Consider the following 27,802-nt stretch of genomic DNA (forward strand, 5'->3'; position numbering starts at 1 on the left):
AGACACGAGAAGGAAAGCAGGCAGGGGACGGGTGAGGGGTAACGATACAAGCACTAAAGATAAACTTAACGTCGCAAACTTCAAGGATGGCGAAGAACCACTTGCTGACACTTTAGTGAGGACGGCGTAGAGTAGCAGCGAGGGCAACCAACTTGTCAGGAACAAAGGGTGGCATATCCCAAGGGTTGATGGAGGATGAGTGACGGGCCTAAGCAGGAGATAGTCAGGGCCCAATCCTGCCAGGTGAGGACAGACTTGGCGACGCGCTGTGGGAAAGGGACAGACAGGGATTTAGGCGCAGCAGCCACTGTCTTACCCGCGACCCAGGGGTGTCTTCGATTTGAAGGGGATCAGTCCCACCAACAAAGCATCTTGCCAAGAGTTGGACATGGGAGACCAAATCTTGACCAGGAAGAAATCAATTGGTGGGCTCTTGTAGGAACGCTAGTCTAGTTGTCGGCGAGGGAGGGGGGAAGGACAGGTGAACCATGCGACAGCTCCGAGATGAGACGTACGTACGCATGTGTCCGTCTCTGCATGGCTCCCGCATATTAACACCGACAGAAGGGGTATATACAGCACTGACCCATTGCCTGCCGATAATAAAGATGATGATGATCGCAGTCGGGAATCATGGACTCCATTGCGTCCGCCCAATCAGGCCCCGCCGCCACCATCGCACGCGTACACGGTAAGATCTAGGTCTGACCAGGTCCACCAAGCCTTGCCTAAGGAGCCTCGAGAGGATGATGGTTTTGTGCTGCATGAACTAAGCGCAGGACATAGAGTGCCGTTTCCCCCCATCAAGGCCGGCTGTGTGCCATTCGTACGCAGCACAAAGTGTGGCTGGTGCTCAGTATGGGGTAGAAAACTCAAATGAATGGCAGCATTTCGCCTGCGCGGAAACATCCTAGCAGGTCTCGCCTAGGAGACGCGCAACGCGATCCCCACGTAACATTCCTGGAGGGGTACTGTTGCCGTGGGCACTGGACAACCGCTAGTAGTAGACACCCCGTCGAGGCGCCCCTCGACGGAGACTAGCCAAAGCCTCCGAGGCCGCTCAAGTGATTAGTGACGGAGGGCTCGCTCCAGCTGCGTCCTGGCAGTGCAGTGCATATGCTACGACGGTCGGCAGAGAGTGCAGTTCCTGGACAGTGTCAATGACATGCAGAGTCGTTATCTCGTCACTCGTGAACCGAAGCTGGGAAAGCAGGCGTGACTTGGTACCACAGAAAAGTCTGCTGTGAAGGCCGAGGCCATGGTTCGCCGATCCTACGGTAATGTGCATGCGCTCCAGTCGCACCTTGGTCGTCAGTTATCGCCCATGGGCCGGCCCTCTGGTAAGGGTCGTTTCTTTGCTTCGTACTTCGGAAAGTAAGGAGGATTTCAATTGACGTTTTCCCGATCTCACAGGGGATGGATGTGGTATGGTTGACAGCATGGTCGGGTGAGGCTTTCCAATTTTCCATCTTTGCATCTTTTTTCGCCTGGCGCCGGCGTCTCGAAACAAAGTGAACTCGTCATCTTTGTTTTTAGATGATGGGGCTTTCTGAATCACAACGCGTTTGCTCTCCTCAGCTTGCCCCAGGTGCCCCGTCAGGTAAGGCATAATTCAAGCTTCAAGCAGTGGCTCCATAATCGGTGAAAAGATTATGGTTGCCGGGTCGTGTTTTGGGAAGAGAATACCGGGGGGAAGGCTTTCGTCACGATTTAACCAGTAGAGCAGCGAATTATCGCTGAGCTGCCATCTGAAGTTAAGAGCACTTGTAGTCCTGTCCGCCAATGACAGGTCGAACCAATGGAGGCTAGGTCAGGCTACGGTCACGCAGAAACAGCAGTGTGGTTGAATTCCGCCCGCAGCCTTGGTGCATGTGGAGGAGACGACATCGTGGAATCACACATGCAGCAATCGAATGCAAGGTTGAGGAGTATGTGGGGCGCTTCTAGCTATGTAGGATGAAGGAACGACCTAGATGTAGGTACGACAGTACCTCGCCATGCTAGAAGCCCGCTAGCACGGCCAAGTACCGTGGCGCTAGAGCACGAGTTCCACAGAGGGGCGGGTCCAAAGGTACTAGTGCGGTACGTACCTCGAGACATCGAAATGCGTGGTGCGTAATTACGATGGTGAAGGGTTTCATTATCAAGAATTATTGGGGGGAATCTATCAATAGAGGTTAGTGAGCCGTCCATCTCAGGCGGGTCCTTGCTGAGAAGCACCATAGCGCTTATCTTCTTTGGGACAACAAGCAGGCTCAGGGATAGCACAGATATTAGAGCCTACGTAACGCTCTTTGCTGATTGTTCATCCGCTAGTTAGACCTCTCCCCTCCTTTGATGGCAAGCATCGACACGTTGTTTGCAAGGCTTGTCCTACCTTTAGAACCCGCCAGCTGCCAAAGCCTCAGGTGCGTTTCGCCGGCGGGAGGATTTGGACGGTTTGCGCATGGGGAACAGATGGAGATGGACTCCGCAAGGATTAGGACCCCTGGGCCCGAATGCACTTTGTGTGTTACAGTACACACCAGGCTGCGTATGCATTGCATTTGCTTGCTTCTCCGTTGGCGGCAGCGGAGAGGAGCTTTCCGCCGCTCACTTTTCGGTCCTCGCCCCAACTCCGGCCTCCCACTCGTCAGTATTTTAGTCACCCCCGGCAAGACGCGCCCTCGCCATGTCCGTCCAGTACGGCGGTGAACTCGGTCGCTTATCGAACAAGATTGAGCTTCGGATTGCTTAACCTTCTCCAGGTGAGGTGGCAGGAGGCAGGCCAGGCCACTGGTCACCTTTGCCACGAGTCAAGCTGAAAGCCTACTTGATCTTGTACCATCGCCCGAGCCGACCCGGTCGGCAGCGCAGGACGGGCAACCATGTGTATCAAGATCTCCAACATTGATTGTCCTCACAAAAAATGAAAAGTTACCGTTGTACTTCGACTGACACGGCCACAAGAGAGTTGATGCGATTGCCCGGAGCTGTAGTGCGGTCTATCGTCCTGGACCAGCCGAAATTGGACTGGACTAAAGCTTTCGCGACGGGGCATTACTGACCTTGGTCAAATGAAATGTCTACTGCTTTTGTCGATTTGCAGGATCTCTGGTTACTGCAATGTAATTGGTCCCATCGGCTCACTTAGCGACAGGGTGCCATCATCGGCTCGGCGTCTTTGTTGGAAGAGGCCGTCTGCGCTACGTGTCTACGACCGACCAGCGCATATTCACATCAAGATAATGTATTTTCTTGAGGCGTTCGCCCGTATAATCTGGCGATAATGGCCGTCGCAGTCAGCCTCGGACTCCCTCACGCTTACACAATGTGTGTCCTAGTAGGCCATGGCCGTCCGTTCCCTTCTCAAATGCGTCTGCCGGCCGATGCTGATGGGAAGGGGAAGTGAGTATTCGGACCTTTACTATGTAGGCCAGAGTCACCTGCAACACATTGCAGGCCAGATCGGACTCGTGTTGTCTGCGGCGCATAGCACCGGCACCCTCGCACGCACGAGGAAACGCCGCGACGTTGTCGTCGTCGTCGTCGTCTCAGTGCTTAGCCGTCGACGGATCCTTGCGTAGTCGCCTCGGCCGGGATCTAGGTCTGGGTCCCATTCTCCAATCGTAGTCATCCTGCCCTGCATAACTCCAGACCTGGTCGTTCCACCAAATGCAATCAACGCCTGAGTTTTGGGTTTCGAAGCTCTGGCAGCTCGAGCCTTTCCCCTTTGAGGTTCAGTGCCGGCCAGAGGATGACGAGGCCACCCCCGATCGCTGCCCTTTGTCTCTAGGGCCGCCCTCGCATTTCAATGTCTGGTCGCCGGGCTCCAATATACCCATCGCCAGCGGCCGACGTACTGCAATGTGGCGTTGAGATATTACCACGAATAGTACCGTGCCCGCCTGACGCGGCACCTCACCACTCGTCTCCAGACCCTTTTCATCATTTTTTCGTCCCACATCACCATCGCAGCTGCGCCTTACTGCGTAGCGCCGCCTCCAGAGGTCCACGGATTCCTCATCTGCGCGCTCATGCGCCATAAGGCACACTGCACAGCACCAGGGACGGGTCTGCACCACGGGGTACGTACCGTACCTGCCTTTCCAGAAGAGGAGGGAGGAGGTTACCCACTTGGCTGTTCTTACCCTACCAGCAAGTCTTGGCATACATTACCTCACCTCGAGGTCCTACCACTGTTGACGGTTGACGGTTGACCTACCTGGAGCACGACTCAACTACTATTACGGCTGCTCCCCGAGCAGATCTGTTCGGCCCCAAAAGAGTCGACACTGAAGTCAAAGCCAAAGCCGAAACCTCCCCAACCCCAACTCCAATCCTCACCATCACAAAGCAAGGCAAGCTCTCGTCCTGCAGTCTTGGCTGTGGCCGCTTACTTTTGGCTGCTTGCAACAGGCTTCTTCTGGGCCTTGCCCGCCCTTGGCTCATATTTCCTTCTTATCCCCTCCCGACAACCTCCCACACCGGAGCTATCCTACTGAGCTCAGCTCTGCTGCAAAACTTTTTTGCCGTTCTCTTTGCACTCACCCATCCCCCCCCCCCCCCCCCCCTTACATCTCTTTGCCAGCCCTGCCGTCGCTGCCGTTAGCAGCCACCCAACTCCCTCCGAACGCCTTCCACCGGGGCCGTTGGTCATCCGCGGCGGATTGCCGGGCCCGCTCCGGCCTCACTAATACACGGCGCCTTGGGCGGTGGCCGCAACAACATGATGCAGTCCCGAGCCACTGGTAACGACGAGCAGAGAGCTTCCGCTACCAACCGCAACAACGTCGCCTCAGGTCCTTCTTCCAACACTACCATTGTCGTATCGGCTCCCTCATACAATCCGAATGGTCTGTCCCAATCGGTTTCGCCTTCACCTGTGCCTCCACCACAGTCGAACCAACCCTCATATCCCTCATCAGCACCGGCTACTCAGAGCCATGCCGCCACCGCCAGTCTCTACCAGTGTGCTCATTGTCAACGACGGTACTCTCGTCCTGAGCATTTAGCCCGTCACATCCAAACGCATACCCTCGGGAAGCGTTTTGCGTGTCAGATATGCGGAAAGGCATTTGCTCGCCAAGATCTTCTCAAACGCCATGTCACCAATCATGAGAACGACAACGACCCCAACAAGAAGAGACGCCGCACCGATACGTCTCCCGGCGCTGGCCGCGTCTCTCACGCGTGTCGGCCTTGCGCAACGGCTCGCGTCAAGTGCGAGGAAGTCAAGCCTTGCACGCGGTGTCGTAACCGTAATCTAAACTGCGAATACTCGTCTACCGAAGCTGGTTCTGCAGCTGCCATGCACCTTCTCCACCTCTCTGGGAACCCTCACGCGACGACCTCGACACCCGGCTCCCTCACTACCTCCCCCTCCCAGTCTGCCTATGACAGCAGCCCCTCAACGGCGTATCAGCAGCATCCCCACAATGCCATGCTACCGCCCAGGGACGAGAACTGTCAACTGGGCCTGGGCCTGGGCCATCACGTCAAGTCAGAAACTGGCCATCTGCCCACGCGGGGGAACGCCATGGACCAAGTTGGCAATGGGGCAATGCCAGTTAATTTCGAGATTGGTAATCCGCCAGTTGACATGACACTTCCCTTCTCCGACTTCCTCCAGAATGTCATTTACGAACCAGGCATGGAGGTGTCGAGGATGGCGGAAGCGCAGGGCCTGGCTGTTCTGGACTTTTGCGACAACTCGAATCTCGAACTGAACGAAGTGGATTTTGGTCTTCTGGATCACTGGAACATGGACGGCATGGGCACCGCCGGATCGAATCAAAGCTTCACACCTCGTACCGACGATTCCGTCGACCTGGTGCAGATGCGACAGAATCTGGTCAAGGTCTGGACAGAATCGCCGTGGCAATGGGCACCCAACAAGCTCGACTCCGGTTATGTGGAGCACCCGAACTTCTCTGTTCCGGCCGACGATACGAGTAGCGCCGCCTTTCAAGAGAGCCGAAAGAAACACGCAAGAATCGTCAGGGATAGACTGGATCAGTCGGGTCGGGATCAGATCCTGGCAATTGTATTGTCAACCTGCAAAAGTGACAGCATCATGAGCCGCGTCGCATCTTCGTTTCCGTCACTTGAGGTTATGGACAGCCTGATTCACATATTCCTCGCGTCGCACTTCTGCCAGACATCACAATGGATTCACCACGGCTCGTTTTCCATGAGCTCTCAGTGGCCAGAATGGCTTGCTGTCGCAGCCTCGTCTGGAGCTACCCTAACTCCGGTGCAAACCTTGCGCAAGTTTGGGTTTGCCCTGCAGGAAGCGGTCCGAGTTACCATTCCAGCAAGGTTCGAGGACGCTAATACTTCGATCAAGAATCTGGGCTTTTTGCAGACCTTGATCTTGGGCCAGGACATCGGCTTGTGGAGTGGCAACCGACGCAAGATGGAGATTGCCGAGTGTCATCTTTTGATTCCCATCACAGTGAGTACTAATTTCCCGCCACCTTCAAGGAAGTTGTTGCTCACGCTATAGGCAGATGATGAGATATCGCGGCAAATTCCAGCGAGCATCATACCCCATCATCGAGGTTAGCATGTCAGACGAGGGCGAGGTCTTGGAGAACAAATGGAAGGTCTGGTGCGAGCGTGAGTCGTGGAAGAGGTAAGCTTACAGTCCTGATGTCTGGGATATCCCTGTGCTGACACATTTAGACTACTTTTCCACTGCTTCGTGCGAGACGCTCAGACCTCCATGACTGCACTAACCAACCCATCCATGTCTTACTCGGAACTCACCTTGCCTCTTCCCGAGGCCAAGGAGTTGTGGTTTGCGAAGACAGCGGCCGAATGGAAGATGCACTGCCTCGAACGAACCGCTGGGCAGAGCAAGCTGCCTCCCTCAATCTGCGATCTCTTCAGAGACATCAACCTCCTTGCAACCAACCGCCAACAGTTGGATCTGCAATTCACAATCTCGATATACCTGCATGGCTACTGGGCGCTCATCCACGAATACCTCCAGCTTTGTTCCGTCTTGCGCACCCGGACTTGGCTGAACAACTCTGGAGGTAAGTCCGAAGAGGTGCTCCGCTCTAGGCATGCCGAATTGTGCAAAGACCTGCAGGGCTTTCTGCTGGTTACGTCCAACTGGCATGAGATGCTCTCAACTCAGGAGAGCCTGGTATTGCATCTTCTCATGATGAACCTGCATCTCTCATTGAACGACCTTCAACTGTTCTCGGGCAAGGAGGGCGAGGACCAGGCCCGCCAAGTGTTTGGCGATCTGCGCGAATGGTCGCAAAGCGCCGAGGCGCGCCAATCGCTCTGGCACGCAGGCCAGATCTTGCGTCAAGCCAAGATGTTCCCGCAGGGCCATCTCAAGGACTTTTACGCCGTAGCCGTTCACCATGCAGCTCTTGCATGTTGGACATACGGCGTGGTTTCGAAGGCGGGCGGGAAGCAGGCGGCTCAGTACGAGCAGGAGAAGGTCTTCTTGGACGGCACCGAGTCGAACCTGGTACACCGCTTCATTGGGTTTAATCAGGGTCGCCCGGTGATAACAGGACCCATGAGCAGGGCCGGAGGCACCGAGGCGTCTCTTGACGATCCCAAGGCGTGTATGGAGGTCGCTCAGGAGATCCTCCGGGCCAACTTCCGAGATTCAGGAGATCTTCACCCGCCCATCGTCGAGAACCTATGCCTGCTAATCAAGCAGCTGGGTCACGCTGCTTGGGCAGTGGGCATGGGATAACGATTTCTTTTTTTATTTTGTCATTTTATCACGAGCATAGCTGTTTTTTCCTTACCATGAGGGAGTCTAGAGTGGACGGTGGATGGCTGTATACCCCTGTACTAAACAGCACATGTTTACGGCGTTGAAGGGTGTTGCGTGCCCCGTTGTCAGAGCATGACCCCTGAATTTGCGCCAGTCCAAGCGACTGCAATACCAGATTTTTGTCACAAATATGAATTAATTATCTGAACTTCATTCCTATCTTGACTTACTGTGATCGTGATCCTGTTGTATGCCACACAGGCAATACTGTCAATGCCAAGTTGTAGGCTATGCCGGACTACCACTGCGCCGGGCAGAAATAGCGTTCTTCCTGACTTGGCCGTCCTGCAACCATCGGACTAGCCCCACATCACCACCATACTGACAGCAGCTCTTCACACGGACTGTCATGTTGTATAGAGGAAAGCTTCCACACGGGTAGCTCCGTCTGAGGATTATCGCAGCAAGACAACCGGGGGAACCCGTCATCGGAAGTACCGACGACCATTACGCTAGTGCATACAGCAAGCACGTCACCAACTCTCTTTTATGCGCCCTATCGGGCTTTTTAGAGACTTTGCTACTATTACCTCGCGGTAGCGTATTAAGCTGTAGATCTGGTTTTCTCTATACTCTTCTGCGCTACAGGAATAGTGCCGTGGCGTAGGGAAGAAGACGGGATGAAAACCAGTGGGATCCTGGCTCGGTTCCGTCTGACTTTGTCGCGGATCGAAGTGTACCAGGATCACAACTCCTATATTGTAGGTATGATCGAGCGGTTCCAGGCTGCGTAGCCTGCGGCAACGAGGCATGCGCAATGACAGGTATTCCCTACGCCCCCCCCCCCCACTGGGTGTGGAGACTTTTGAGTTGCAATTGAGTTTTTCCCTCCTCCGGCGAAAGAAAGAGAAAATTGCACAGACAACGGACGAACGATCGGGGACCCTGTGCCCTTATCGAGGGGAGGAGAAACATAGTACCTATGCCATGCGTGCGAAACCGAGCCCTGTGACGGGGTTTACTATATCCAGGCGATGGTTCGGGAATCCCATGATTATGGGGCAGTAGGGCGCAGGGGAGAAGGTTGGATTTGGGTTGGTCCCTGAAATTCCCCGACACCCCTAGTCCAACCTCCACTGCCGAGCTGAAGAGATGGCGCCCATACGATTCCCACGCATACACACACACAAGTCTCCGCCTCAGGAGGAAAAAGCATGGCATATTTCGTCGGTCCGGCCAGTTCTGTAATGGATTTGCGAAAGTTGCCTGGTGCGCCGTATCTTCAGTGATTTGTACGAAGGGCCCGTTGCCCTGTGGCAACGTAACACGGCCATCGGCCCCTGGTAGGCGCAGCGTTTATGGCGACTCATTGCTGCGTAGCCAGTGGAGTCTGGATCCCCAAGGACAAGACCCGCTCCGCATTGGGAATCGCCATTCCCAACTGAAACAGGCATTTAACTATGGGTACGAGACGAACCCGCGTCAGGATGAGTTGGAAGACTGGACATGGTTTCGAGATGGCGGAAACCGTCAGCGAAGTCGGATTCCACAGTATCAGGAAGCAATCATGCTAGCGGTGGTGCTAGGACTTTGTGACTTCCAGGGGGGCCTGGGTACCCTTGCTGTAATCTTTTGACATTGAGCCAAAATTACTCACGCCTAGCACGTTTCTGCTAGCTTGCGCTGCTGGCTGCTGCAAATCCGAAGGAGATTAGAACATCTCGAGTATGGAATGACCAGGTCCGACGATGTACCAGCCGTGCGGATTCGTCCAACGCCCGCTTAACCCTAGACCAGGGGCCCGGAAAAGCCGACGGCGAATACTGCACATTCCCGGACACCGTTCCCTGCCAGCTGGTAGTAATCGTCTCCATATTATGACAGGGCCACGTGGGTCCAGCTATAGGGGTGCGGTGCGCCATGGCTGCATGGTCAGGGGCGGTTCCCCCTCTCGGAGCCGAACAGTTCACGGCAGCTTGTCCCTTGGGCGTGGGGGCTAGGGAGAGAAACAGGTGACGTGATCTTTCCACCAAACGCGCGCGACTTTCGCTCTCCACTGAACACCGAAGTTGAGCTCCGTAGCCGCCTCACTCCGCTACACGACGACATCCTACCCGGGCTTTCGCTAGGCCGTAGGCCATCAGCTGCGGTGCTTGTCGTGACTCACTTACTCACTTCGGAGTCAAGACCGAAATATCTGTAGGGCCGCTTCGAAAAGCTTTAACGGAGCTCCGGGAGCCTCCCCTCCCCCCCCGCCCTTCCGCTCCGTATCATCCGGAGGGCACAGCTAGACCCTGAGATCTCACGATACCTCAAGACTCTTGAACCCCAACGCTCCCGCAAACGACGCTCAACATGGATCCTCTCTTCGGTTCGTCAGTCGAACCACGGACTGTGGCAATCGTTGCGACGACGGTCGTCGCAACGCTCTCCTTCCTATCCCTTGCCCGGCTTGGTCTCTACCCCAAATGGGGCACCGCCATCCCTAACCCGCTCAGAACCAAGATCCCCACGCTTGCGGGTGACGAGGTCAAGAAGCTTCCTTACCAGCCGGACTCCTTCCCAGGCGCCCGGGATGTCGAGACGCCTGTGAGACGCCCTCCCCTTTCCCCTCTGTCCACTTTTTCTAGGGGATCATCATGGATACCAAGTTCGACACAAGGCTAACACTCTCCCCCTCCCCCAGTACGGCTCCATCCGCGTCTACGAATGGGGCCCCGCCGCCGGCCACAAGGTCATCCTCATCCACGGCATCAGCACCTCGTGCATGACCCTCGGCGGCATCGCCCACGCCCTCGCCGCCCGGGGCTGCCGCGTCATGCTCTTCGACCTCTTCGGCCGCGGCTTCTCGGACGGCGTCGGCGACCTTCCCCACGACGCCCGCCTGTACACCACCCAGGTGCTCCTCGCCCTCGCCTCCTCCCCGCTCGCCTGGTCCGGCACAAACTCGGTCCGCGTGATCGGCTACTCGCTCGGCGGGGCCGTCGCCGCCTCCTTCGCCACCGCGTTCCCGCACATGGTCGAGAGCCTCGTGCTCCTGGCGCCCGCCGGTCTCATCCGCGCCGAGAACTTTGGCGTCCTCGCCCAGCTGACGTTCCAGTCGGGTCTCGTCCCGGGGCGGATCCTCGCCGCAATCACCCGCAAGCGGCTGCAGAGGCCGCTGGCGAGCAAGCGCTCCAACGCTGTCGCGGAGGAGGACGACCCGGCGGAGAAGTTTGTCGACGTCGCGGCCGCCGAGGTCTCGGGGCCCAACGGTACCGGCGACGGGGACGTGCAGGTCGAGCAGCAGGTGCGCGACTACGTCCCCTGGATGGTGGCGCACCACCAGGGCTTCGTGCCGGCCTTCATGTCGTGCGTGCGGTGGGCGCCGCTGACGGGGCAGCACGACACGTGGCGCGCCTTGGGCAAGCGGCCCAAGGGGACGACGGCTGTGCTGATTGGCAAGATGGACGAGGTCATCGACGTCGAGGACTACACCAAGGACGGGCTGCCGTTGTTGGGCGGCGAGGAGAACGTGCTGTGGAAGGTGCTTCCCGGCGGCCACGATTTTGTCATGACCAAGACCGAGTTTATCATGCGCGAGCTCGATGCGTTCTGGGGGTTGAAGGTGCAGTCGTAAGACCATGAGGCCAGACTGGAGATGCGACGGTTGGCAAAGGTAGACATGGAGGGTATACACGCGCGCGCGCTCGGACGCTTGGATTACGGAAGTGCATCATAGACGAGCTTGCGGGGAGGATATATCACTGGGTTTCATTAGCAGACGGCAATACCACGCCATCATTATTTCAAGGTTGTCTGTCCACCTGTATAAAAACCTGTCTCTTTACAGAGTGGCGGTGCTTTTGTCTAGAACATCGAAGGATTTCCCCCTTCGGTAACTTGAAGACCTTTGGCGGATCAGAAACATCTACTGGAATAGTGTCGCTCTATTGCGGCAGTCGACGCGAAACAACACCGATTGGAGAGTGTCAATTGTGACGGGTGATTGTTCTGCACGATTTCCTGACTCTAGGCATGTAGGCCTCTAGTATAGTATGGCTATATCTTGAAGTGGATGGCTTTTCTAGTTCCAGTCCCAGTTCCAACAAATAGTCAACACACGATGTAAACCGTTGAAATGACGGAGAGGAGTTTCCTTGCGGCGTCGCTTATATTCGGGGGCACGCGACCAGCTCTAAAACCTCCACGAACAATTCGGGAGCTTTCACATCCCTCAATTGTACACTAGTCACCTTACCGGTCAAGCGCCTGGCTGTGACACTGCAAGAAACGGTCAGTAACATGCTTCGGATCAAGATTCGAGTAGCGGACTTACCATGTGCCAGTACACTCCCTTCTTCTTCAGTAACTCGGTGTGGCTGCCCTTCTCCAGCAGCTTGCCCTCTCCCAGGACGAAGATGATGTCTGCGTTCTGCACCGTTGCGAGACGATGCGCGACTACCAACATGGTGCGACCCTTTCCTGCTCTCTCAAAGGCAGCCTGGACCAACTTCTCGGATTCAGAGTCAAGGGAGCTTGTAGCCTCGTCAAGTAGAAGAATACGCGGGTTTCTGATGAGCGCACGGGCAATAGCCACACGCTGCTTCTGGCCACCAGACAGAGAAACGCCTCGACTGCCAATATCGGTGTTGTATCCCTCGGGAAGGGAGACAATGAAGTCGTGAATAGAAGCATCCTGGCATACCCGGTGTAGTTGTTCATCCGTTACACTCTTGTCGTCCACTCCAAGGAGAATATTCTCCCTGATCGTGCCTTGAAACAGGGTAGGCTCCTGGGCTACTAACGACAGCTGCTTCCGGTACTCGTAGACGTTAACGTCGTTGATGTTCTTGCCGTTGCAGAGGATGGCGCCCTTCTGCACGTCGTAAAAACGCTCCATGAGAGAAATGATGCTTGTCTTGCCACAGCCAGATGCCCCGACGAGGGCAGCGAATTGCCCCTTTTCAACTGTCAGGTTGAGCCCCTTGAAGACAGAGACATCGCGAGTTGGGTATTTGAAATGGACGTCGCGCAATTCTATCTGAACGCCACCCTCGGTGTCCGGGATGGTTTCCGTAGCCGGAATGAGGTCCTGGTTCCTAGAGTCCCGCATGTTGATGATCCGGTTCGAGGCTCCTGTAACCTGGGCAGCGTTGGGCCCAAAACTGAGACCCTGGCCTGCAGCCTCAGCACCCTGTATTACTGCCATGAAGGAAACGAAGAAGGCCTGAGAGCTGTATTCTCCGGAGACCAGCAGCCGACTGCCGTACCAGAAAATAAGAGCCTGGCAGGCCATGGAAACCGAATCTGAGAAGCCGAAGACGAAACTAGTCCACCTGGCTTTTTTGAAAGCATGACTGACATGACCCTTGAGCAAGTTGTCGTACCGCGCGCACGTCGTGTCCTCCAAGGTCAGTGCCGACACGGTTCGGAACGCTCCGATGGATTCGGCAGCGAACTTGGAGCTTTCGGCGAAAACAGCCGCGTTCATCTTATCGAACTCGATTTCATACTTGAAACGGAGGTAGGCAGACAAGATACCGATGGGCATTGTGACGCAAAGGGCAACCAAGGCTAGCTTCCACCCAAAAGCAAAAGCAATAGCAATGGCGCCAACCAGAGTAAAGATCGCCGTATAAACCATGGCCATGTTCAGACCGAGGAGCTCTTCCAGCTGTTTGGGATCGCCTGCCACCCTGGCGGTTAGGCTGCCGTGTGCATTTTCTTCCTCGTCGAAAAATGATGTTTTCTGGAAAAGAATGGCCTCGAAGTACTGCTGTCTGTAGGCCGCGCATATGAAGTTTGCCAAATGTGTCGCGGCGAGTCCCATGAAGAAGTACGAAAGGCCGATGCCAACGGCCAGGACCGCCCAGATCATAGACCAAAAGTTGCTGTCGCTACGGATCTTGTCGGGAGTGTTTTCAGGATTGAACACCACAATGACCTTGGCAAAGAGCCAGGCTTGCAGAGGGGTTCCAGCCGCAGCGCAAGCTGCAAAGACCACGGTTAGAGCGCAGAGAAGCCAGCGATCCCGCTGCTCGTAAAGCAAGCGTCCAAAACTTTGGAAGAGGTTGCGGTTCCTAGCCTCGGCCTTATGGCTAGTGCTTCCAACCTCGGACTTCGCGGCACTCTTCTCTCGGTTAAGGACTGCACCCAAATCTTCTTGCTTGTTGTCTTCGTCGCCATCTTCCGTTTGGTCTCCAAGCGAAAGCTGCTGAGCGTGGACCAATCCGTAGTAGACGCCTTCGTCGTTTTCCAGAAGACTTTCGTGAGTGCCCTGCTCAACCACCTTTCCTTTCTTTAAGACAACAATTCGGTCGGCCTTCTTGATGGTTGAAAGACGGTGAGCAATGGTGATTGTTGTTCGATTTTTGGAGACCTTGTCGAGAGCAGCTTGGACAATTCTCTCGCCACGGACATCAATGGCGCTAGTAGCTTCATCCAAGATGACAATTTTTGGCTTCCGGACTATGCTTCGAGCAATAGCGATACGCTGACGCTGACCGCCAGAGAGCTTTGCACCGCTGTCACCGACTCGAGTGTCGTATCCCTGATGATGCCGGTCAGTCTGTGTATGCTTGAAATTTAGAACAGAGGAGGGGATAACTCACATCGGGCAGGCGGTCAATGAACTCGTCTGCAAATGACTCCCGACAGGCCTCCTTGACAAGTTCCCTTTTCTTCTCCTCTGAGGCGTCCTCCCATTGTGATCCAATAAGACCATAGGCAACGTTCTTGAAGATGGTGTCATTGAATAAGAAAGGCTCCTGCTGTACCAAGCCGATTTGAGATCGCCACCACTTCAAGTTGATGTCTTCAAGAGAATGGCCAGCCGTGGTAACAGAGCCCTCAAGCTTGATAGCTGGACCAGTCTCTTCAGGTTCGGGTATGTCATCCACATCAGAGTCCTCGTTGCCTTTCTTCTTGTTCTTCTTCTTCTGGGCTTCCTTCATCTTGTCCTTTTCGACTGTCTTGGCGATGACATGCTGGTCCTGCAGAGTGTACCATCGTTCAATCAGACCAACGATGGTACTCTTACCAGAACCTGATGGCCCAACGATGGCTGTGACTTTTCCAGCCTCTATAGTCAGATCAAGATCGTCCAGGACCTTGACGTGCGGTCGGCTGGGGTACGCGAAGGTGACGCCCTTAAATTCAAGGTCCTGGTTGGCGGACACCTGAGGATCTTTTAATTCGCCCGTTTTCGGGAGGGGGGCATCGATGATAGTGAGGAACTCGCATGCTGCTACCATTGCCTTGCTTATAGCAAGAAGAGGCGTACTAAGGCGTTCGAGAGACATGACGACAAGCATTACTGACATAAGAACACTATTGCTGAATTAGGAAATGATCCAGAAAGGGCGGAGACATACTTACATGATGACTTCGCCGACATTGTTGACCCGTCCATCCACCCAAGAGTGTGTGCCGTACCAGAACGACAGTCCAAAGGTGCCGAACAGCGCGAAGAACTACCGATGATTAGATCAAGTTATCAACTGTTAGGAAGACAGGCATACGATTAGGCCGAATTGAATAGCTATCAGAGGGGCCGTAAATTGGCCCTTCTGAAGGGCAACTTCAACCCAGCGAGCATACCGAGCAGCAACTCGGTCTTCCGCTCCACAAGCAGCAACGATTCGGATGCTTGAGAATGCCTCGCTGGCAACAGCAGAAGCCTTTCCTTCCGCCTTGGTCATCTGGCTGTGGCCTTTGATGATGAAAGGCAACAGCACTGCCAAGACCAGAAGAATGAACAGGATGACTGATGCCGTAACAAGAGTCAGAGACCAACTGTATACGAATGCCACTATGATGGCAGTCCAGATAGTGCCGTTGAACTCAAGGAAGACGCCAAGCTTTTCGGAAATGCCAATCTGAAGAGTATTTGCGGTAGAGGTGATGGTTGTAGCTGCCGCGCCGGCCGGCATCGAATCAAGCACATGGATGGTCTGGCCGAAGAGGGATCGAAGGTAGTGCAAGCGAATTGCAGAAGATAGGCGAATTCCAATCATTCGAAACCCAAATTTGTTGATGTAGTTGAGAGCGAAGCGGGCTATGAACAGAATGAAGAGATAGAGTGCTTGCCTGTCCGCAATCCTCCTGAAATCGTCTGCTGACGTTGTGCCGCCATCGACACCGAAGCCATTGACTTGGTTTACAAGCTGGCCAAAGACGACTGCACGTGCAAGTCAGAAACTAAAGCATCACAAATAGCATGTCGTTCCTTACTGTTCATCAGTGGCAAAGTAGTTCCGGCAGCAATCGACGCGAGCCCGGCCGCGAAGTAGGCAAAGATGTCCCATTTCGTGGCATATGTGAAGACGCGGAGGTAGTCCTTCAGATTAGGTTGTCGTTCAGGTCTGATCTTCACTTCGGGAGTTGGCGCCTCGCTACCGCCGGAGGTCGATTGTATCGCGCCGTTTTTTTCGTCGTCGACGATGCCTGCAATCACTGGTGGTAACCCATCTGTCTCGACCGTCTCCGTCTTGATAGGGTTCATGTCGACGCGGTCTTGGAGGATGGAGCTCGATTAAACATTATCCTCGGGCGATGTTGGAGGAGGGGAACACTTGGGCGATATTTCGCCTGAAGAGTGTTCAACTAGTTTGATAGGCAAACGAAAATGGGCGAAATAGACCAATCAGGCGTCTTCTTTGTTAAGCGGAAGAAAAGGATAGTAGAACAAGAGGTAAGGGGTAGTCGAACTGTGTTTATACGAGCAGATCTGGAGAACATACTGAGGAAGTGATGACGACGTGAGCTACGAGGAGACAGCTAAAAGCCAAACGGAGAATTGAAGCAGATTTCCACAATCCATTACAAGCCTTCTTTCTTTCTTGATCCTTCGTAAAGTTCTACATAATCCCGACCGTGGACTTTTACGAGACGTGCAGCAGCGTGGTGCTGGCAGGTCCCCAAACGAGGCAACCTAGTAAGAATGCTGACCGGGGGACCCCAAGTTTAACGACGGGAAGTCAGATAGACCCACTTACGGTGGATATTTGTCCCGCTTATGAATGGTCAGATAAGTGCGCATGCCCCATCCGCTCTTTCACTAGGAGTTCGGTCGAGTCTAAATGGACTTGCTTGTGACAGTCCCTTGTTGGAAGGGTTAAGTATGTACTATGTACACGCAAGTGCCTGAAGAGGTAGGCAGCATGCATTTTATTATTCTTGGCAACATTCAGGTAACAAGAGTTACTGTTCACTTCACAGACCCCGAATTGGTTCTCATACAAACCCCACACAGGTTGATGCTCACATCGGGGGTCTCCCTAAGTCAGACGGAATCCGGGCGGCATATATGTCACTTGGGATGAAAGAATATTCTGTCAAAATTTCAAGTCTCTGCTGCCCAATGCGAATACGCGGTTCCAGCCCGTTTGCAATCTAACACTTGGATATAGGTCGCTAAGCTCAGGTACTTTTATGTGGAGACTGGTGTCGCTGCTTGACTCTGTAGCCTATCAGCGTTCACTTCGTAAATAACCCAGAACAGTTAGCCGAATGTCTCTCATCCACTATGCTGGCGTCGTAAAAAGAATTACGGGCCGTGCGCTAGCTATCTGTCTGGTGGCGATACTGATGCCATAGACAACTTGCAACAACCCGATTTTGTCATGATATTCCGCATACCTATCTCACCACTCTCTCGCCCTTATGCAAATTAATGACTCATTTCTGTATGATACATTGTGTAGGGCTCTCGATACGTGGCACTTATTTGCGAGGTCTCTGATCTGCCTAAGGGAAAGCCTGGCAGGCAGGCATTCTTTTGATTTGATGCGCCACCAGAGCGACCGCTTCTGCCTGCCGCCACGTCCCGCCTATCAATGTTCAAATGAGGGGCAGAATTCCGTCCGGTTTCATTGGGTTACATGCTAAGAACCTCGTTGAAGATGTTCCTTGCAGATGGGAAACTGGCTGGAGAGGTGGACGCAAGTTCTCACCATGCTTCTCGTCCTCGCTCTGCTCCCCATGTTTTCCTCTACGCGTCCTGATTCGAGAGACCAAAAACAGGCAACCAAGGGCCACGCGATTCCAGGTATGATGTGGACGAGGTAAAGGAGAAAACAAAAGTCATCGGAAATAGTGTACATACTTTCCTTCGGCCGCACCTTATCTGACTTGTCGCTCGTCATGCCGGGTATTGCCCCATCCCCTCGGAGTCGGATTATGAGCAAGACTCCGACTGCAAGGTTTCAAGGCCGCCAGTAGCCTCGGATAGTTTGCGGGACAATGAACCCGAAGTCAGTTTCGAGCACCACGCAAGCTGGTTTGAGAGAATAGGGGTCGGTTGGCTGAACGCAGAACTGTAGTATTCTCCATTGTCGCTTTTCTTCGTTCATTGGCTTACACTTGAGCACTCAAGACCTTGTGCTGTAGTGGCCAAAAAGTAGCTTGATGGGCATGTGTACGTTTCGAGGTGGGAAAATGAAAAGTACTATGTATATACAAATCAGAAGTAGGGCTTAGGGGTTCGCTGTAGGCTGTATAGGTAGACAGCGTTGACCTCAGATTAACAAAAAACACGTCGGGCACCACGAGCCGAGTTGTAACAAGGTGTTCTATCGCATCATAGGACTCATATCAGTACATCGGAGTACGATGCTTACTGCGACAAAAGTCTAAAATGACAGTCTCCGGCGACTAAATTGACACTCATCATTCGCCCGAAGAACTTCCGACAGCAGCCAGCCTTACTACAGGAGCAGGGATCTGTCATCTGTGAACCGGCAACGTCATTGGGCGCGCATATGCAGGTGCATCCCCGTCCAGTCGCAGCCTTGCAGCAGTTTTTTGACCTCACAAATCCCCCTCCCCCAAAAACAGTCGTAAGTCAGTCGGGCCCCTCCAAAACTTGCGATTGAGTCACCCACCAAGATTCCCCGCGGGCCGCTTTTCCTACTTTGAAATCGGTTTCCCCTCTGCGCAGTTGGAAGCCAGGTGAATGCAGATCCAGGTGAAGATTTTCTCGAGGTCCGCCCGACCGGCCTACCGACTGACTTTTCTTTCCCAAAGCCCAATTCCACCCCCTCTTTTGCTTAGAAGCAGCATCGTCATCCGGAGCAGACCCAGTTGTCGCGCTTTTTCGTCGTCGTCTCCTCGTTACCAGACCGATAGCGAACAGTTGCCCGCCATGGCGCCCAAATCGAAGTTCGAGCTGAAGACCCCCAAGGGCACCAAGGATTGTCAGTCACTTCCGTGCCGCCATTTGCGCCGAGAGAGGAATCGTATGACGCGACTAATACAATATTTTCTCAAGGGTTCGGCAAGGACATGCTCATCCGCGAAAAGATCTTCTCGCAGCTGAAGGGTGTCTTCCAGAAGCACGGTGGCATGGAACTTGACACCCCCGTTTTCGAGCTGAAGGAGATCCTGTCCGGCAAAGTACGACTATCGTGTTTACCCCTCCCCCCACCTGCGAGCGATGCGCGCGCGAACCCCGCGATCCACTCGGAACATTGAGCCAACATAAGATGCTGATCAACATTTCTGTGATAGTATGGCGAAGACTCGAAGCTCATCTACGACCTTGCCGACCAGGGTGGCGAGCTCACCTCCCTGAGATACGATTTGACCGTCCCTTTCGCAAGATGGCTCGCCATGAACAAGGACATCCAGAGCGTCAAGCGCTACCACATCTCAAAGGTCTACCGCCGGTATGACACACGCGAGCCTTGGCAAGACGTTGGTGCAGCTCGCTAACATACCACAGCGACCAGCCTGCCATGAACAAGGGCCGCATGCGCGAGTTCTACCAGTGCGATTTCGACATTGCCGGCACCTACGACTCTATGCTCCCCGACGCCGAGATCATCCGGATCGTCGTTGAGGTCTTCGAGGGCCTCGGCTGGAACGGAAACTACACCATCAAGCTCAACCACCGTAAGATTCTCGACGGTATCTTCGAGGTCTGCGGTGTGCCCGAAGACAAGATCCGGACGATATCCTCTGCTGTTGACAAGCTCGACAAGCTCCCTTGGGCGGACGTGCGAAAGGAGATGACCGAGGAGAAGGGTCTGGACGGAGAGGTTGCTGACAGGATCGGCGAGTGGGTCGTCCAGAAGGGCAAGCAGGACCTCCTCCGGAAACTGCAGCGGGATGACAAGCTCTCAGCCAACGCCTCGATGAAGGCCGGTATGGCCGATCTCGAGCTCCTCTTCAACTACCTTGAGGCCTTTGGCGCCCTTGACAGGGTGTCGTTTGATCTCTCCCTTGCCCGTGGTCTAGACTACTACACCGGTGTCATCTATGAGGTCGTCACGGAAGGATCAGCACCTGCTGCTACCCCTGATGCGGATGACAAGACAGTCAAATCTAAGAAGAAGAGCAAGAGCAAGGACAAGGATGATGAGGACCGCTCCGACGACCCCAGTGTTGGCGTTGGTAGTGTCGCCGCTGGTGGACGGTGAGCATGTCCCGGATTCCTGACTCGAACTTTTCAGTCCGCTAACTCTATGATAGCTATGACAACCTTGTTGGCATGTTCTCTGGAAAGACCCAGATTCCGTGCGTTGGTGTAAGTGCACGTGACCACCAGGCACAGCGGGCGAGATGCTAATACCGAACTAGGTTTCTTTCGGTATCGAAAGAATCTTCAGCATCACCAAGGCCCGGATGCAGGCCGAGAGCGAAACTCCGCAAAGCACGGTCGACGTCTTTGTCATGTCCTTGGGATCCAAGGCCGGCCTGATCAAGGAAAGACTCGAGGTCTGCTCTAAGCTATGGGACGCAGGCATCAAGGTGAGAAGGACAAGCATGGATAGACTTATACCGAGTCAAAGGTGGAGCCAACGCTGACACCCTGTCGAAATTTCTAGGCCGAGTTCCTGTACAAAGTCAAGCCCAAGCTGCCGCCGCAGTTCAAGGCGGCCGAGTCCAACGCGACGCCGTTCGCCATCATCCTCGGCGATGACGAGGTGCAGAAGGGCGTCGTCCGGATCAAGGAGCTGGGTCTCCCTGAGGGCCACCCCCAGAAGGACGGCGAGCTCGTCGACATGGCGTCGCTCGTCCCCGAGGTACAGAAGCGTCTGTCACGAAAGCGTGAGCTCGACGGCCTTGCCAGACAGGCCGAGGGCCTAAGGGTTGTCGGAGGTATGCGGGGCGAGGACATCAAGCCCGCGTCTGCATCGGACAAGGTGGCAGAGAGCGCCGCCGAGACACCGGCTGCCGATGTGCCATAGGGAGAGAAGCCCGCCGAGGCGACGGAGGACACGCCGAGCGTATAAGCGGACGGCGAATGAAGCACTAGAAAGCAGAACAAAAAAACCGGATTAGACAACTAGCGAGCATATCAGCTACCCCCCTTTCAGACGGTGATCTTGTCCTCGTTTTTGACCATTGTCGCTTCATCTTACAAAGTCAATCTGTAATTAGCACCGGGACTTTGGCTCCAACATGATGGCGTCTGTATTAGGCAGCCGCCATGATCAGGTAGGATTGTCCGGTCGAGCCCCTAGTAGTTTTGGTGGTCGAGCTACGTCAGCCGTGGCGTTCAATGCCCCTGTGTATCACCACGTGGGTAGAGGAGGAAGCATGGACCACGACTGGCTCCCTCCAGGAACCTCTCACACACACAAAGGGACCGGCATCTCCAGCCAAAGCAGCTCGAGCGGAGCAGCAGCAATGGCGGGAGTACCAGGCACAGGAAACCTGAGGTTTCGTCGCACCATGGGGCTTTAGTGCTGGAGCCGATGCGCGCAGGGACGGGCTCACGAACCCTAGCCAGCAAGCTAGTTCCAGGCCGGCGATCGATGCCCGTCAGGTTTTGAGGAGATGAATGGGCCGATGCAGGAAACTAGCCCGGTTTCTTTTTTGGAACATTGATAGCTTCGCGTCCCCGACTGACTGATTGCTCGAGGGGATCTTGAGATTGGCACGGCCACAAGAGAGAAAGCGCCATCGATCCAAGATTGAGACCACCAGAAATCCAGCCGACCGACGCTGACTTCACCAAAGCACTCGACAGGTTCATCACATATGCCCTTTGGTGTGGACCCGAGTGCTCGGGGCAGCTCTACCCCTCACGACCAGCCCTGCCTCGACCGCATAAACATCAACGACGGGCAAGCGAGCGGGGGATTTCAAGGACTCCCAAGTCGCGAACCCCGCCAACATCGTGAGGCGGATACAAGGGCTCTGTTCAAAGTTGACAGGGTCTTTTGGTCGATAGCAGGCCATTGACAGGGTCAAGGAGGGGACGAAAAGTAGAATACCTTTGCAAACCTCGTCTCTCTGAAGCTGGTGACTGAAGTCCACGTTGAGCGTTTGCAGTTTGAGTGTGGTTCAAAAGCTGCACGAATCGGCTAATTGACGACCAAGAGCTGTTTGCTGTGGTATGGTTTCCATCCGCCATTGCAATATGGGCCGAAGCTAGGTGGGGCAAACGTTCATCTGAACTTGAGGTAGGTATCTTGTCTTTCGCGTCACCATTTCCCTCCAACCTCCAGGCCACTTCTCAATTACGGAGTCAGGTTGTTCAGATGCGGCAAGGCCTGTCCTTACCTCGCTTTACACATCCCTTGTTGAATGCGTACTGGTTGTCGCGTTGAATCTGGCTCAAACAACAAGCACCGACTCGAAACCAGACTTCGAGAAGTCTCAAGCTTGGTTGGACGAATCATTCTGGCGGTTGATCTTGTGGTGAGGAGGCGAAGTGCGCAAGCACAGACATCCAAGGTGCACGCGATTGCGACGGTGATGATGGACTGTAGGTAGGTGCATGCCGTCTGGTATTTAGGTGGAGATCTGTGCGGTGCGGGTAACCGGAGTCGCATTGGTGAGGGGAAGGGAAGGAAAGGGAAGGGAAGGGAAGGGAAGGGAAGGCAAACGTTTCGTTTCGGGCCCGTATTTTCTTCTTCCACGGTCCGGAGTCCGTGAGGCAGCGCTGAGGCCTCTTCTTGATCCAATCTCGCCTTCCGGCAACTTTCACACTTGTTATCGGAGATCCAGTCGTTTTCTGACGTTTGTCTGATTGCCCGAGGTTCGGGGCTACGAGAACGAGCACGAGCTGTTGGGTCGCCCGAAGCGTGCTGGACGGATGGGTAAAGACAATGAGAGGCAACGGGATTGACGGGTCTCCGACAAACCTGCCAGCAAATTGGGCGAGGGCCGGGTTCTTACTGGGGGTAGTACGGTGAACACCAACGATGCCCCTCCTTTTCCTCTTTCGCAACTTCTAATCTTCCTTTGGTGTTAGCCTTGTTTGCTTGTTTCTCCCCTCAAGTCCCGAGAGCAAAAAAGGCAAATTGTTGCATCTTCTTGCTGGGGCGGCCGGTGTCGCTGCGCGACTCAATTTCGTTTGACAGCCTTCCCAAGGAATACCTCGTCCGTGGTGAGACACTCGAATGTGGGATTTTGACGGTGGCCATGGCAAATGTCAAGACGTGGATAATCGGAGCAAACCTAACAATGATGTTACCACCTTATTGGGACCGCTGGGCGGTGTCGGTGGTAGCGAACGTTGGCATCGTGTCTTTCGGCGGAGGCTCGCTGGCGTGTCATGATTGAATCAAGCGGCATTACTCGAGTGCCGGGTACCCAAATGACTGAACAAGAGACCCAAGGGCTCAAGGGTAAGAGGGGAGATCGCAGGCTGGCCAGGCTCTTGGTCCACATCCCATTGAACGGTTCCAGGGTCACGGTGCGCAATTGGGAATCCAGAGTGGGTGGGATGCCATCACTTGTCATGAACCTGGAAGAAATGTGCATGCTGCATATCAACCCAAAGAAGGCCCAGCAGCTGTAGGATCGGGTTCAATGGGGTGCAATGAGAGGCAGAGGTGAGACGAGGTTGCGAGGATTGTGACAGGGGAGAGAGATGGGGCTCAATGGGGCGTAGAAGGGGAGGAAGCTGTGTGGAAAGTGACGGTAGCCTCGGAAGGGAACGACGATGGAGATCTGATGCAAGGGTAGGATGGGACCCGCCATTGGGTTGCCGGTTCGTGGCTTCCGGTGCAGGACCAAGCCACCTTCCCTTACGAGAGAGTACATGCAGGTGTGCGTCGTCCAGCCATTGGACGCGAGTACCTTTGCCGGTGCAGGTACCTGTCGGCTCCCACCTCCCAAATCCCAGGGAGAGGGCGACGGCACTCCCGCGTCTTCCTCTCCGCCCTCGTCCACCAACAGCAACAGGCAGGGCACGAGGTTGCCGGACCCGGACTCTGGGCTCTGGAGATGCCAGTCCAGACCCGCGGTGATTAAACTGGGTGAATGTTTGCTGCTTGGCCGTTGGTTTCCGCTGCCATCTGCTTGAGTCACCGTTGGGAGAGGATCCGTCGCCTCGCCTCGTGCGTCTTTCTTTTTTCCTTTCCCTTTGGCGCAAGGGTCTCGAGTGTCGTCCAACCGTCTTGCATCATAACCCACTGCCCGTTGGTTGGGCTGATGTTGCAAGCAAAGGGTTCTTCCCTTCGAACTTTGCGTTCTGGCTTCCGGTTCGTTGGTCGCCCAGAGACACGGTTCCCTGCTGACAAGATACACACGGCGTTTCTGGCGTGTGTCGTGTGTCGTGTGTTGTGCGTCGTGACTCGAATATCGAAAGTCTTCATCAGCATAATCCCTCTTGCGAAATGACACCAGCAAGCCCGCGCGCGAATCATCTCCGTCCGTCCCGTGCAATCCACAACGGGACCGCAAACCGCTCGTCTCCCCCCATCCCCATTTCCCACTTCTCAAACATGACACTCGCAGAACCCATCCCTGCTTAGAGACAGTCTTTGATTACTTGTCATCTCTACCATGTCGGATCGTCACGGCGTTCTCAGGGCTGCAAAGAATAGCATCGGGGACGGATCTCGCCAACTCGCGCACACAGACGCCCTCCAAGACGGTCGGAGACCCTCTCCACGCCTCGTCCACGAGCATCGCTCATAGCGTATCCATGTAACGGACTAGGGCGCAGCCGCGAGGTGGGGACTTTTCGCACCTTGCAGATTACAGAGCATGACTGCTCACTTCCTTACCCGAGCAACCCAAGCCATCCCAAGCCATCCCACACACCAAGCAACGCCTCGCAGCTCACAGCGTACCCACGCAAGTGGCCAGGGGACCATTTGCTACCTAGTCTCTTCAATATGCGAACGGGTACGTTACGTGGCGGCGCGACGTGCACTCGTAGTCAGGTACGCACAAACTACCGACATAGTTACATTGGTGCGCGAGGGGCGTGCATTGGGTGTGGGTTCACCACCATGGGCAGCTCCAATGATGAGCAGGGCTAGTAGCCAGGGTCAACAGGATAAGGCACGCCGGTGCCAGGGGAACATACCACAGCGAGATGGAGCACGATATGCAGGACCTCGAAGGAGACGAAAAAATCTCGTTGCGCGGGCCACGCCTGAAGCTTGTTCCCCTTTTCTCCCTAGTCCAACGTCGATGCGCAAACATCCTACCCAAAGCAAGCTCGAGGGGAGAAGCTCGAGCCTCGAGTTGGACGGAAACCCATATCAAGTGCTTGGGGGGATCCGCGAAATCACCTCCGCTGGATGCATCCCCTGAGGTACTTGAACACGACCCATCCCCTCCAATGCCCCGGAGGGCATCTGGTTTTGCGTTTTCGAGATCCCTTTCTGTGATTCCCAACCTCTCCCCTCGTTTCTTCTTGTGTTGCTCGCATCATCTCGCTTGCCCACCAGGTGCCATAATCTCTCCCAACCTTCGGTCTACAGATACCACGAGAGTTGCTTTCTTTCTTTGGGCCTATTCAGCTAATTCACGCTTCCGCTCGGTGGACTATTCGTCATTAATTAAGACTTGCCATCAGTCGCTGGTCTCACATCCGACGACTTGTCTTGGTATTCAGCCGCCACTTCCACTACCTCGCAACCACGCACACAATCCCTACGGTTGGGCACTCTTACGATTGGCGTTTCCCTGTTTCTGTTTCCTCGACCCTCAGCCAGCCCCGTTCGACTTGACGCAACCTGCTGTTCCGCTTTCTGGAGCCGCAAGGATATACGAATCATCGACCGTACGACCATCCTAATATACGCGACATTGCCATCTTGTGACCTGCGCGCGTCACTCCCTTCTAGTTCGTCTTCATAGCTCGAAGACACAAACGTGGAAACCCCAAACGTCCATAAACTCAGCACCACCTAGACGTCTTCTGATACAAACCCTGGCCGAAGATCATCCCCAGTTTTGATGCCAACAAGCAGCCTGCACGCGACTTGAGACTGCTCCCGAGTCCCGGTGCACCGCCCGTTACGCATTTTTGGGTTACCCGATTGCGCCGAAAGCCGAGTCGCCGTGTTTTGTCGACTCGTCGAGGAGCCCTTCCACACACTGCTCGTCCTGCCGGCCTCCGGTCATCCGAATTAAATCTTCTTTTCCGGCTATCTCGATAGTTTGACCTCTCAGCATCAAGTGCTACGAACCCTATCTCTTAGTTCAATAACACCTGCTTGTCATTGGCGGTTGAGCATCGACGACTGCAAGTATCAGGGCACGATCCTGTACAACGATTGGTCTCACATCGGACGACCAAGTTGCGAGCCGAGCTAGCTGTGCCTATTCATCACTCAGCCAACTCTGCATCCGGAACCTTCTCCCAACAAGCACGCACTCTAAAGCATTCACGATGGGTGGTTTAATACCTCTGCTTCTCAAGCCCGTTGCCGCCGGTTCCCGCAGCAGTATCGTCTTTTCAACCAATGGCCCAGCACCTTTGAACGCCTCTACGCCACAGTCAACGGTAGCAACGACGACAATGACGAACCCACCTGCACCTCCTAAAGCACGGGCCTCTAGGCGGTTGTCAATGCAGACGCCGGCAGCTCTTCCAGTACTGCCTTACACATCCGCCGAATGGATCAAGGCTGTCTCTGATGTCAAGCGTCAGTACCTAAACCGCAAGTACCGGCCATGCTCTTTGCGCTGTTGCGAAATCTTGGACAACATGAAGGAATCCGTGAGTCATGGTCGTCTGAAGTCGAAGCGGCCCGAAACCATACTAACCCAAATCATCAGGCGAACATTGAGCCGGCGTACCTGATATATCTGCACTTTTACGCTGCCAGCTCTTTCGACATGCTTTCGCGGCATTTGCATGGCACTTCGCCGTACCGGACAATGCTGCTCCAGCAGGCGCGGGCCCATTACATGGAGGCGTCGGATCTGAGCAAGGCAGCGGACGAGAGCATGGCCCGCTCATCACGGCCATCCTCGGCGGCAACCTCAAGCATGCACTCCCCTTCAAGCTCCATCTCCTCCCGCGCCTCATCCCGAACCTGGACGAACTCGACAGCCTTTTCGTCACCCACTCCGTCTGTCTGTTCCGTGGAGGATGCAGTGAACAAGATGGCTGCCAACCAGCCTCCGCCCAAGAAGCGCGTTACCTTCTGCAACGCTCCTGAGGAGCCATTCATTCGCCCCGACTCTCCTACTCTTGGCTTTGAAGACTTCCTGTGCGCCCCGCAAGAGCCCGAGCCGCGCTATCTCCCTGTCCTCCCCGAGGAGCCGGAGCCCGCCGATGAGCCCGAGGAGATGACAAAGCCGCCGACACCCGAGCCTCTGAGCGAGGACTGCGACGCTTTCGACTTCCTGCAGGAGCGCTCCATCCACCGGTATTGCGGTTTGCTGTCTAGCCTGCGATCGCAGATCGCAGTCCACATCGCCAACGTCGAAGAACAGCTTGCTGCGCCCTTCCGAGACGCCACCGGCCCCGACTCGCTTTCAACCAGAGCTGCAACCCCAGAGCTCGAAGACGAGCTGCGCAGCCTTGACATCAAGGCTCGCATCGAGCGTCTCCGCCAAAACAACTGGCAGCGTCGCCGCTTCGACGCCAGCCGCTATGAGGCGCTTCGTGAGAGCGTCCTCGCCGAGTTGTCATGATGATCGGATCTCTGTCTCGATCACACGCTCCGCCCGTCCAATAACTCACGCCTTTTGTTTTATTCTTTTTCTGTTGCTTTCAGTTTCTCAAATGATACCACCGGCACATGCTCACTCATTCGCATTTTGTGCCATTTATTTCTCCTCGAGGCGTATTCCTCCTTTAGCCATGCACGGCGAATCAAAAGCGTACAGGATCCAGGGCGGTTAATGCAAAAGGAAAGAGGGAAGGGGGGATTATGTTTTTTTTCT

At 54.8% G+C, this 27,802-nt stretch overlaps 5 protein-coding genes across 5 annotated transcripts; 4 read left to right on the forward strand and 1 right to left on the reverse strand.

The window, feature by feature from the left end:
• Positions 1-4,708: 4,708 nt before the first annotated feature.
• On the forward strand, positions 4,709-7,705 carry ColSpa_02531 (early growth response protein 1; the record flags this gene model as incomplete). The annotated part of the gene is made up of 3 exons (XM_049268743.1): positions 4,709-6,436; positions 6,492-6,616; positions 6,667-7,705. The coding sequence occupies 3 exons, from the start codon at positions 4,709-4,711 to the stop codon at positions 7,703-7,705; spliced, it is 2,892 nt and encodes a 963-aa protein (XP_049124700.1).
• A 2,379-nt stretch (positions 7,706-10,084) lies between these two features.
• Positions 10,085-11,348, forward strand: ColSpa_02532 (serine O-succinyltransferase; the record flags this gene model as incomplete). The annotated part of the gene is made up of 2 exons (XM_049268744.1): positions 10,085-10,318; positions 10,416-11,348. 2 exons carry the CDS (start codon positions 10,085-10,087, stop codon positions 11,346-11,348), a joined length of 1,167 nt encoding a protein of 388 aa, XP_049124701.1.
• A 617-nt stretch (positions 11,349-11,965) lies between these two features.
• ColSpa_02533 (ABC transporter BEA3) lies at positions 11,966-16,214 on the reverse strand (the record flags this gene model as incomplete). The annotated part of the gene is made up of 6 exons (XM_049268745.1): positions 11,966-11,992; positions 12,048-14,261; positions 14,323-15,040; positions 15,089-15,183; positions 15,232-15,890; positions 15,944-16,214. The coding sequence occupies 6 exons, from the start codon at positions 16,212-16,214 to the stop codon at positions 11,966-11,968; spliced, it is 3,984 nt and encodes a 1,327-aa protein (XP_049124702.1).
• A 2,640-nt stretch (positions 16,215-18,854) lies between these two features.
• On the forward strand, positions 18,855-20,901 carry ColSpa_02534 (histidine--tRNA ligase, mitochondrial; the record flags this gene model as incomplete). The annotated part of the gene is made up of 7 exons (XM_049268746.1): positions 18,855-18,906; positions 18,981-19,105; positions 19,220-19,377; positions 19,434-20,126; positions 20,183-20,237; positions 20,291-20,461; positions 20,539-20,901. 7 exons carry the CDS (start codon positions 18,855-18,857, stop codon positions 20,899-20,901), a joined length of 1,617 nt encoding a protein of 538 aa, XP_049124703.1.
• Positions 20,902-26,426: 5,525 nt separating this feature from the next.
• On the forward strand, positions 26,427-27,550 carry ColSpa_02535 (uncharacterized protein; the record flags this gene model as incomplete). The annotated part of the gene is made up of 2 exons (XM_049268747.1): positions 26,427-26,627; positions 26,687-27,550. The coding sequence occupies 2 exons, from the start codon at positions 26,427-26,429 to the stop codon at positions 27,548-27,550; spliced, it is 1,065 nt and encodes a 354-aa protein (XP_049124704.1).
• Positions 27,551-27,802: the final 252 nt, after the last annotated feature.

The sequence above is a fragment of the Colletotrichum spaethianum genome (assembly GCF_022836535.1).
Source record: "Colletotrichum spaethianum MAFF 239500 DNA, contig04, whole genome shotgun sequence".
Taxonomy (NCBI): domain Eukaryota; kingdom Fungi; phylum Ascomycota; class Sordariomycetes; order Glomerellales; family Glomerellaceae; genus Colletotrichum; species Colletotrichum spaethianum.